The sequence below is a fragment of the Gossypium arboreum genome, chromosome 13 (genome assembly GCF_025698485.1).
Source record: "Gossypium arboreum isolate Shixiya-1 chromosome 13, ASM2569848v2, whole genome shotgun sequence".
In the NCBI taxonomy this organism is placed as follows: Eukaryota; Viridiplantae; Streptophyta; class Magnoliopsida; order Malvales; family Malvaceae; genus Gossypium; species Gossypium arboreum.
In genome coordinates this window covers 100,154,611-100,166,354 of record NC_069082.1, presented here as the reverse complement: position 1 = coordinate 100,166,354, position 11,744 = coordinate 100,154,611, and the positions used below count along the sequence as shown (strand labels likewise).

The 11,744-nt window shown below is 34.3% G+C and overlaps 2 protein-coding genes across 2 annotated transcripts; one reads left to right on the top strand and one right to left on the bottom strand.

The window, feature by feature from the left end:
- Positions 1-7,406: 7,406 nt before the first annotated feature.
- On the bottom strand, positions 7,407-9,346 carry LOC108462699 (beta-amyrin 28-monooxygenase-like). The gene is made up of 3 exons (XM_017762616.2): positions 8,187-9,346; positions 7,903-8,090; positions 7,407-7,819 (listed from the first exon to the last, which is right to left on the bottom strand). Exons 1-3 carry the CDS (start codon positions 9,199-9,201, stop codon positions 7,520-7,522), a joined length of 1,503 nt encoding a protein of 500 aa, XP_017618105.2. The 5' UTR covers positions 9,202-9,346; the 3' UTR covers positions 7,407-7,519.
- Positions 9,347-10,461: 1,115 nt separating this feature from the next.
- Positions 10,462-11,114, top strand: LOC108462700 (uncharacterized). Its single transcript, XM_017762617.1, has 2 exons — positions 10,462-10,605; positions 10,791-11,114. The coding sequence occupies exons 1-2, from the start codon at positions 10,462-10,464 to the stop codon at positions 11,112-11,114; spliced, it is 468 nt and encodes a 155-aa protein (XP_017618106.1).
- The last annotated feature ends 630 nt before the right edge of the window (positions 11,115-11,744 follow it).

The window sequence follows — 11,744 nt, the reverse complement described above, 5'->3', positions numbered from 1 at the left end:
CTCACCCCTTTGACTACTCGTCACAGGTCTAGATTCAGTAGTTGCTGCTCTTTAAGCGGGAACGGGCACGTTACTTTTTACGTCGTCTGCTACGGCTCGTTCAGGATCCATTACTATATAAAAACACATTCAGAAACGTCAGGAGTCGTCACACTATCACAGTTTTATATATGGAATATATAGCTAGACTTAAATAGGCTACATTAGTCCTAGAATCGACTAAACTGTGGCTCTGATACCAATAAAATGTAACACCCCTAACCCGTAACCGTCGCCGGAATAGGTTAAGAGACATTACCAGACTTTTCATTTAGTTCAGAACAAATTCATATCAAATATCAACTCATTACAATAAATGTCATTCATTCACATTCAGTATGAACTTAAAATTGAGCATATTATACTTAAAACATACATTAGGACCAAGTTGGTAACATATAAAAGTTTCAGAAACTTAGAAAAATTTTGAACTTTTAAAATGTCACACGCCCGTGTGAATAGACCGTGTGCCTCACACAGCCTTAGACACATCTATGTGTCTAAGCCGTGGCTAAACAAGGAATACATACTGACTTATCCACACGGCCACATGATACGCCCGTGTGCCAGGCTTGTGAAAATTAAGGAGGCTACTGACTTGGCCATACAGCTGACCACACACCAGTGTGTGCCAGCCCATGTGCCACACACGACCATTACACACGCTCGTGTGTCTAGGCCGTGCCAAAACTGGAGGGTATACTGACTTGTACCCCAGGGGACACATGGCTGTGTAACATGACCGTGTGTCGTAACGGTTGAGACACACGCCCATGTCTCTGCCCGTGTGGACAAAAATAGGCCATTTGAATAGCCAAATTTGCCACCCTAAAACACAAGCAAATACATTCAAATTTGACCTCATATGAACAACTCAATTTGCAGCCAAATGAACCAATTCAGTATACAAATAAATCTATATCCAAACTTACCATTCGCATGTTCATGTACCTATATAGCATCATATACAATTCATCCATTTAACCTCCTAAATCAAGACTACCTTTGCATAATCTCATGCATACATTATCATACTAAAAATATACCATGATTAAACGCATAAATATATACAACCAAAACATAGTACTAAATAAGCCAAATCACATGGCTTAACTTATATACAATTCTTACTCAAAACATGGTTCCAAAACATAACCTATACTATTAAACTAGCCTATACATGCCATATTTGCATAGGTTCGAAAGTTCAAAATACCAAACGAAAATTTGGATAGTGTGACGTGTAACTCCGACTTGTTCAGAACGAATGATCTAACGAACTTCTATAAGACATAGAAACAGAAACTGAGTAAGCTTCTAAGCTTAGTAAGCTCGTACAATTCAGAATTTAACTTACCATTTAAAGAAATCAAATGCAATACTAACAAGCCAACAATTCAATAAAAATCCATCACTTAATTACACATAATCATCACATATTAGTCATTCAACTAATACATAAACCATATCTTATTCATATAATATTATTTAGGCTCGTTGAATCTATTAGAACTTCAAAGGATAATCGAGTGAACAATGTTAATAATCCGTCCATTCATCATCATACATGCTCTTTCGAGACATGGCCAGTAAGCTCATAATGAGTTAATAACTGTAAGCTCAATTAAGCTAGAAACGGGAAGCTCTATTGAGCTGAAAGAGAAGCTCTATTGAGCTGAACGGGAAGCTCTTATGAGCTATAGTGAGTCTGCAACAAATGCAGGAGCTCGACGGTAAGTACAGTAACATGTCACTTGTATCCAATGAATTCTTATAGTTCAATTAAAGCTTGTAACACATTCGATATATCATCAAGTAATTCAATTATAAACATTCAATTCAACCATTGCAAGTATAGTATAGTTCGATTCTAATTATACGAACTTACCTCGAGTTGTTCGGATAACCGTTGACTACTCGTCTACCTTTCGTTTCCCATGATCTAATTCCGGTATTTGCTTATCTTGATCTATATGATATCAAATTAACTCATTCAAACTTTCATTCAATTCAATTTAGCCTAAAACTTTCATTTTTGGCTAAATTATAAATTTACCCCTAAAATTTTTACTACTTTGCAAATTAGTCTTTTATACACAAAATGGCAATTTTACACAATTAGGCTATAACCCAAGATAGCCAAATTTCCTATATGCTACTACTAGCCCAAAAATTTCATTATTTCACACCTTTAACAACTACTTTTTACAATTCACAATTTAATCCCTATTTTACATTTTTGTCAAAAATTACTTTAGAAAACTAGTAAAACTATCATCAAACCTCCAAAATACATCATTTAATAACAAATAACACAAGTATTCAATAATGGAACTTTTCAAAATCTATAACTGTTTCAAAAACGAAGGTACGGGCTAGCTGGATTAAGTTGCAACGAGTTCAAAAACATAGAAATCATTAAAAATCGAGTCAAAATTGTACCTTAATTAAGAATTGAAGTTGCTGAAACCTAAAAGCATAAAATGGCTTCTCTTTTTTTTTTTTTTCTGTGAAGAAAAGGATAAACAGTTAGGAAATTTTGGCATTTTGTTTTATTATTATTACTTTAATAACTAAATTACTAATATAACCTTATAAATAAACTTATAATAACATGAAATTCATGGACATGAATGTCCATTAACTTAAAATAAGGTCAAATAACATTATAAGGACTTCCACATCAATAAACCATAGCTATTTAATACCTTTAAACAATAGAACTCATATTTTATGCTTTACGCGATTTAGTCATTTTTACCGAATTAAGCATTTAAATAGTAAAAATTCCTTATGAAACTTCCACATAATTTATCTAACATACTGTAAACCTTATTAAAATAATAAAATAAATATTTTGACTTCGGATTTGTGGTCCCAAACCATTATTCTGATTTGACCTAAAAACGGGCTATTACATGGATCAGTTTGACCAATTGGTGAAATTTTGATAAGTTTCCATTGTTTAGAATTGAATAAATTAGGTGTGTAATTTTTAAAAATTAAGCTTAGATTAAGAAAAATGATTGAAATTTAAAGTTTAATTATTAGTTTCGTACATTATGGACCAAATTGAATAAAAGAAAAAATCTATTCTAAAATTTTGTTAGGAATAGAAAGTAGACGGTTCCTAATGAATGTATATGAAATCAGAGTTTAATCCGAAACTTTAGATTGAAAGTTATGCTTGTTCTAGTTATAGAGACTGAATTGAATAAATTATAAAATATGCATAAATTGATATTTTGTTATGGATTGGGTGGAAATTGTTAGTGTGTTATGTTTTATGACTATTCATAGCTAATGTCGATGTAGAAACTTTGAGAGAGAAAGGGAAAGCGAGAGTAGTTGATGAGTGATGCGAGACCACAGTTTGTACTTTTATGATTTGAGATAGTAATATTTGCTTGCATATGCATGTTTATTGATTGGTGAAACATTGAGGTGAGTATATTCTGATAGTATGACATGTTTTGATCAAGATTGGTAGGGATTATCATAATAGAAGACTAAAATGATTAGAATGAAAATTGAAATGAAAAACATGAATTATGTTATGTGATATGGAAATTGAAATGGAATATGTTATATAATATGAAATGTATGGGTTTGATAATGATAATGATTTGGATTATGATTACGATTATGATTGAGGAATGTTATATGCTTTAAATCATAAAAATAGATTGAATGTTGGTACCCTATTAGTTGTTCGGGCTGTGTTGGATATAATTGGCATGCCATGGGATTGGTTTGTGTATGGGATTATGCGTTTATGCTCTAGGATGCACCTAGTATGCCAGATATACAATTTGCTTTCTAGGATGCACTTCATGTGCTACTATGTGATTTGTGCGCCAAGATGCGTTTCATGTGCTAGTATGCGCCTTACATGCCAGTTTACCTTACTTTGGTTTATCTGATGATGTACTTCAGTGCCAGTTTGGTGTGTTGGATGGACGATCCGTGTATCATTCTGAGTCTAAGTCATGTTAATAAATTTATAAATGGTGAACTTGGTAAGTAATATTGTATGATGAAATGGTTTCACTTGTATTCTTATATGGAATGTGATAGAAAGATCATGTAAGCTATTAAGCAAATTATTTGAGAACGAGCCTTGGGGGCCGAAATGAGTACGAATGAGTCGATAAAATTCAGAAACGAGTTTGAATGGTAAGAAAATAATAGTACTATAAAACATGAATACCATGATGTAAATTGCATATAGAGCTATGTGACCACATAGTTGATAAGGATAGATAGTAAGATATAAGTGATTTGTCAAATGGTATGCCTAGTTCATTTGTCATGCATATATTGATGAATGGATTGGTTAATTCGCATATCTATGTTCTTACTTGTACCAAATATGTGAATTATTTTGTTTGATAGATGAGACTTGAATACATTATGTAAATGTGTTATATATGAAAATTCATTATTGTTTTTGTTATCTTGAATCATGAAAGTACCACTGAGCCCTATCGCTTAGCATACGATTTGTTTATTCCGTGTGCAGGTACAAGTATTCTTGAAGCCTTAGGAAACATCCACATGACACTAATAAAATTAACTTAAGTTTTTATAGCCCTTTTTCATTATGTTACTGACATGTACCTAGGTTTTTTTTTTCATCAAATGTTAGAAATGGTCCAAAATACTTATATAAAGGTTGTGATTTGTGATTTTGGTTATAGTCAAGCATGAAGCTGATGTTAATAGATTGATAACCATATTTTGTACATGTTTTAATAGTATAGAATGGTTGAATTGGGGCTTTGGTGCAAAATGATGTTAAACATGCTAGGTGGAAAACATTTGAAACAGGGACCTAATGGTCTGCCTGCAATGTTGCAACTTGAATATCGCAACTCAGGCCATCTCGTCGTGACGTCTCCTGCTTGAGGTCGCGATGTCGAATTTGTTTTATTTTGAAAACTTTGCAATTTGGTCCTCAAGTTGGGAAGCTTGGCTACTGTCTTCAATGACGTGACACCAAGCTCTGGAAGTCGCAACACCCACTTGAAATATTTTAAAAGTTTTTTAGTTTGGTCCTAGTTCAGCCTATGGATGGTATTGAGCTTTCTTAAGCTCATATTTGACCCTAAAATGGTTAGTTTTCGTGTTTTATGCACGTAATGCTAGTATTTAGGCATTTAAGATTGAAACTTGCATGTGATTAATCATAATTGCTCCGGCAACGAATGTGGCATTTTGTAGTTCGGACCTGACAATCGAGTTGGGTATGAGGTGTTACAATGTTAGTATCGGTGCCTTAGTTAACATTGTTTTCAACTTCTCAAAACATTTCCAACATTTCTTGGACCATTCAAAATTGATATTCTTCTATAGTAACTTAGTCAATGGGATAGCTATCATTGAGAATCTTTTAACAAATCGCCAATAGTATCCTACTAGAACATTCAAAGTTGACGTTGGTGTCATAGGGGAAGCTAATACTATCTTCAATGGCGTGACACCAAGCTCTGGAAGTCACAACACTCACTTGAAATATTTTAAAAGCTTTTTAGTTTGGTCCTAGTTCAATCTATGGATGGTATTAAGCTTTCTTAAGCTCATATTTGACCCTAAAATGGTTAGTTTTCGTATTTTATGCACGCAATGTTAGTATTTAGGCATTTAAGATTGAAATTTGCATGTGATTAATCATAATTGGTCCAGCAACGAATGTGGCATTCTGTAGTTCGGACTTGACAATCGGGTTGGGTATGAGGTGTTACAGTGTTAGTATTGGTGCCTTAGTTAACATTGTCTTCAACTTCTCCAAACATTTCTAACATTTCTTGGACCATTCAAAATTGATATTCTTCTGTAGTAACTTAGTCAATGGGATAGCTATCATCGAGAATCTTTTAACAAATCGCCAATAGTATCCCACTAGAACATTCAAAGTTGACATTGGTGTCATAGGGGAAGCTAATAGCTTTCTGCTTTGTTGGGGGAAGCAAAGTGGGATTAAGGATATTTATAGTTGGGTGAGTTTGAGATAATTTTTCCCTTACCCTTCACTTTTTGATTCAAGATATTATTCTTCACAATTGATCAATAGTTACAAGCTTGAGATCAATTACTTCCGGCTTTGGCTTGTTTTTCCTTTGAATAATGAGCCACGGACTGTAGCCATCAAAAGTAGAGGGACTAGTGGTATGAACATCCAAGTGCGATGGATCTAAATGGTTAATAGCATTAACAAATGGAGAAGTAGAAGGATGGCATTTTTCGATAGAGTGGTTGATCTTCCAACAAGAGAGAATTCAAACCTTCGTAGATAATAGCTTGTTTATATCCTTCGCCAGTAACAAAACAAGAAAGGGGTTTACAGAGATTTAGTTGAACGTATAAATGACCATATCTATCCCTTTCGTTAGTAAATGTGTGACTATCAACTCTTAGGAGAGATCCAATACCTCTACCAATTTTCTTAAAAATATCCATATCAAAGTTTTGAACTCGTAATTCTAGTGATCTTAACTAGGGGTGAGCATTCGATCGAGTAGAGTCGAATCGAGTCAAAAAATTTCTAGTTAGTTGAGTTGACGAATTCTATTTTAGCAACTAAACTCAATTTAAAATATTTTCGAATCAAATCAAATAAAGTCGAAAAATTTCAAGTCAAGTCGAATCAAGTTAACGAATTCTATTATTTATACTCAAAGTTGCGTTTACATGGACTGATTATTTAACTAGTAGATAAAGTACAAGATTATTTAACTACATAAACAATATAATGGTTTTGCTTTTAACTTAATGGGTAAACATTTATCAAAGTGATGTAGTTTTGCCTTTTAACTTAATGGTTTTGACTTTTAACTTTAGAAAAGGTAAACATTTATCAAAACGACATATTTTTTCCTTTTCTTATTCGAATTTTTTGATAACTCGATTTGTGTAATTCCAATTCAAGTTAACCGAAAAATTTGATTTCTTATTCAAGTTGATCCGAATAACTCGATTAATTCGAATAACTCGATTAATTCAAATAACTCAAACTATTTAATTAAAAATTTAAATTTTTATTGAGCTTTTCGAATCAAATGAGATTTTACTCACTCCTAATTTTAACCAAACTGAAACATAGGAAATTGTAGCAGTGGATGTCCTAAGGTTGGATTCCCATTTGCGCACAATAAGAAAATGACCCCAATAAACTATGGTCCATTTTGTACAACATAATCATAATCAGAGTTATAATGAAGGAAACAATAAAGTAGTTAAGACCTAAGCCTGTAAATTGGATTTTACCAGTGGGTTTCCAAAGGGATGAAAGCTGACTAGAGACAAATTACTAAACCATAGTTTTCCCAAATGAGGCACTGGCCATTTATTTCTGATTTTATAATTTATTTAAAAGATATTATTACATCAAGCATTTATAGAGTTTTGAAACCCCATCGATAATTAAAAATAAGAGTGAGATATTTAACTCACTTATGGAAAAGTTATTAAATAGGAACAATTAATTTAGAAGGGGTTGGATTTTGATGGGAAGACCCTCCTTAGGAATGGGTGATGGAATGTAGGAAATCTTCTCATTGGGATTGAGTTTAACCCATTTGAAAGTGGTGAGCAGATTGTGGATGAAAGTGAGGATTTCAAGTCGAGCATACTCCTTGCCAGGGCACATTCGAGGACCTCCCCCAAATGGTACAAAGGAGTAGGGTGCAGGACCATTCCCTTCAAACCTTGATGGATCAAATCTCTCTGGATCCGGAAAGTATTTCGGATTCTTGTGCGTTGTATGCACCATCCAAAACGCCTGACCATTTTAGTACAATTAAATCAATATTTATTATATATGGTTGCATTATTTTATTTTTAAAAAAAATATGTATTAGTTACCTTCCATCCCTTTGGGATTGTATAACCTGCGTAAGTGAAGTCGGTTATGGCCTCTCTGAAAGATCCATTAGCAGGCGGAGCCAACCTCATTACTTCGGATGCCACGCACCATGTATACTTCATCTTCCGTATATCTTCCCATCTCAATGGCTCCCCTGCCTCCTTGCATCTTAATACTTCCATTTGTTCTGCATTTTCCCAGCAACTAGTTGAAAACATTACTTTATTCATGAATAGTCCCATCCCAATGTCATGGGTGCTTAAAATCAAGCTAAATCACGTACCTTCAAGGACCCTGTTATATACTTCAGGATAATCCGAAAGATAGCTAACAATGAAGGTGATGGCAGTGCTTGTTGTGTCATGGCTGGCAATAAAGAAGCCCACAATCTTATTGCCGATCTCAACCTCAGTCATACCATCCATCAGCATGCTGTCAACCAAGTCTGAGGCTACTGTTTTCCCTTTCTCCAATATCTCATTTTTCTTCTGGGTAATGAGGGCTAAAAGCCGTTGTCGAATCAGTCTGCCTGCCTTCACTGCCCGATTGAAAGTTGTACCTGGAAGATCTATGGGAACCGACATGAGACCCGCAGTGGCAAGAGCAAATGGCTTCGCGAAGTTCTCGATCTCGTCGTTATCCGTGACGCTCATGAAAAGACGACAAGCCAGTGCGAACGTGTACTTCTTGGAGAGTGGGAAAACTTGGACTTCATTATACGGCGACCAATGTTGATTTAGGTGCTCTTTCGCCATTATATCCATGACTGGTATGAAATGTTGCAGGGACTCAGGCTTGAGAAAAGGAGGAAGATAGGCCCGAAGTTTAGTGGATTCTTCTTTGGAAGAATTGTCAACACTGGATGGGTCCATCAAAGCTTTCTTAATAGAATCCGGCCACCATGAAGTGACATATTTGTTTTGGCCGGAGAAAAGGAACTTGTTACCAGCGGAGCCGCAGAAGACGGCCATGTCTTCTCCAAGCAGTGATGTGCGAAACACATCGGGTGAATATTTGGTAGTTCTATCAGTCACGAATTTCTCAGGAGTTCCCCTTCTGGACGCCAACACAAAATCCAAGGTTTCACCGATGTATGGAAGACCCTTTTTACCAGGAGGGAGGTTGGGGTTGGGGCCGCCGCCGCTAGATTTGTATTTGTAAAGAAAGTAAAAGAGACCGGCAGAGACGTATAGAAGCACCAAGTGGAGTACGTATGGCATCAAAGAATCAAAGGCGTCGATGGCTGCTGCAAGCTTCATGTTGGTAGCTACGAAAACTGAAATGGAGAATGGATGCATCTGAAATGTATATTTATAGTGCTATCATATACTAGTTTATCCCCATATTTGTCTTTGGAGGAATTGAAGTCCATCCAAGTTTGGTATCTCCATTTACTTTTCTAATGGAAATCCTTCATTGCCATCAATGATACTAATTTTTGACTTGCTCGATGCCTTTACTCACACTAGCATATATTTGTACTCTTTAAAGTTTCAAATCAAAGTATTTCTCGACAAATATTTTTAATATATATTAAATATTTGTAATTTAGTTAAAAGCATCATTTATGTTAATAGAATAAAGTTGTTAAAATTATTAATTATATTTTTATATTATGAATTTATTCATAAATCAAAATACATTGTTAATAGAAAGAAAATGGAAGAAGACTTAAAATGGATTGTGACAACAATTTTAAATCCATGGAATGGGTTATATTATAGGATAAATAAATAAGGAAGAAACAAGAATAAGAATATTTGTTAAACAAAGTAAAATTATGGATCCATCATATCCTTATCCAAGATTATTCTACATTGCTTCACATAGAGTGGGTCGATACAAATAAAATTTATTGAAAGTGACAAAAGGTGGCCAATTGCACTTCATGGACAACCCAGAGAACAAGAGCATCAAGGACATGTTCACTTACACAACGTATGGCTTGGTTTTTATATAATTTGCTTAGCGTTTAGGGTATATTCAGCTTCATCTAAGTTTAGTCTTATTTTTCTTTATATAATTTTAAATGTCTCTCAAAATCCTCTTACTGTAATATTATTCCCATCAACCATATTAATTTTTTATTTGTTGGATGTATTTACCAAACTATATGATATTAGCTGGAATTTTAATTTTTACTATAGATGTTAAAAGAATTGTATTTATCTAAAAGTTAATTAAAGTTATACAAGGTTCCTAGTAAACAATTGTACACAACCTGAAGGCATTCCTAAGAAGCATGTCTCTATGAAGGAGCCTGTTACGCCGAGTGGAGATTGGAATTGGTCTATTCTTAACTTGGTTCTGCCACATCCAGTCATCCTATGTCCATTAGATGATGACGTTGATGACTCTGCAAGTTGGGTTCACGATAAAAAAGAATTTGTTTTCAGTGTGATCTGTCTACGCTACTAATTGTGGGGGTGGAAAGGAGTAGATACAATGGGATTTGGCATCGGATTTGGTACATTCGAGTTCCTCAAAAGGTGTGTGTTTTCATTTGACTAGCCTTTTTAGATAGAATTCTATCCACTGAGAACAGAGTGAGAAGAAAAATGACTCTTGATGGAAGTTGTATGGTTTGTGGAAGCGCGTTGGAAAATACTGACCATGTACTGCGATTTTGTACACCAGCTGTGGAAACTTGGCTTTCTGTTACTAAGGTGGAAACGAGACATGAGTCTCAGCTTGGAAGAATGGTTTGTTAAAAATCTAACTGATCCTAAATATTTTGCCTGTATTCCTAGCGCTTGGGTAACATTGTTTGGTAGTATCTTTTGGCAATTTTGGATTAGGAGAAATAATTATGTATTTCATGCTGAGTTTATGGAAACCGATAGTATTTTTGGGAAAAAGTTGTTGGATGAAAGACATTTTTCTTAAGGCAAACCATGGGTCGAACCAGACATTGAGGCACATAAATGCTGATTCTCGTAAAGCCATAAGATGTAAACCACTAGATGATGGATGGAAGAACGTGAATACTTATGGTGTTATGTGTCAACTTTCAGGGATTGCTATTGTGGGTGGATTAATCTGTGACCAGGTTGGAGTATGGATTGCAAGCTTCACAAGAAATCTCGAGAGTTGCTTGGTGCTCATGGCTGAACTCTGGGGTATACTTGATGGGCTCCAAATAGCTTGGAGTTTCAGGCTGAAGAAAATGGTGCTTGAGACAGACAGTAAGGAAGCTATTCAAGCAATTTAAGAATATGGAAAGGAGCAGTATGGTTCTTTTGTAATCCATAACACCAAAAAGCTTCTCCAACGTGATTCGACAATTCACTTAATACATGTTTTCAGAGAAGGCAACAAGGTAGTGGATGGTTTGACAAAAATGTCTTTCTCAAGACTTTTGGGCAATGTTACATTTATGCAACCCTCAGATGAAATCCTTTAGTCTTTACATGATGATCTACCTGATGTAATGTGATCTCGTTTTATATTAATTAAGGTTAATCTCTCGTTTGTATAAAAAAATTATACAAGGGCAAGGCAAAGAAAGGGAAAAAGGCCACTAAGATTAGAGGTGTTTAAAGATGGTATTACTACTTGAATTTTAAAAGAGTTTCTTTTACGTAAACCTAACTTGGTATTAGTTATTCAAAAAAATGATAATAATATCATATTTTTAAGTAATGACTTAGTGAGTTTGTTTAAATAGAGAAACATTATGTTTTCTTATAAATTTTATCATACGTAGTTATGTGTGGAAACTATAAATGTATGTTTAAAAATAATATATAATAAATAATGCAATGCATGACTTTTAACTAAGTAATAATAATACATTAAAAATATATACAGTATTAAATTTAAAATTTTAATTAAATTATTT

Bases quoted from the DNA above. Each gene is read 5' to 3' on its own strand.
- LOC108462700 (XM_017762617.1), top strand. From the start codon at position 10,462: ATGACTCTTGATGGAAGTTGTATGGTTTGTGGAAGCGCGTTGGAAAAT. The intron at 10,606-10,790 runs GTTTGTTAAAAA...ATTTTTCTTAAG, and splicing joins AGTCTCAGCTTGGAAGAATG to GCAAACCATGGGTCGAACCA.
- LOC108462699 (XM_017762616.2), bottom strand. From the start codon at position 9,201: ATGCATCCATTCTCCATTTCAGTTTTCGTAGCTACCAACATGAAGCTT. The intron at 8,091-8,186 runs GTACGTGATTTA...GGGAAAATGCAG, and splicing joins ATATAACAGGGTCCTTGAAG to AACAAATGGAAGTATTAAGA. The intron at 7,820-7,902 runs GTAACTAATACA...TAAAATGGTCAG, and splicing joins CAATCCCAAAGGGATGGAAG to GCGTTTTGGATGGTGCATAC.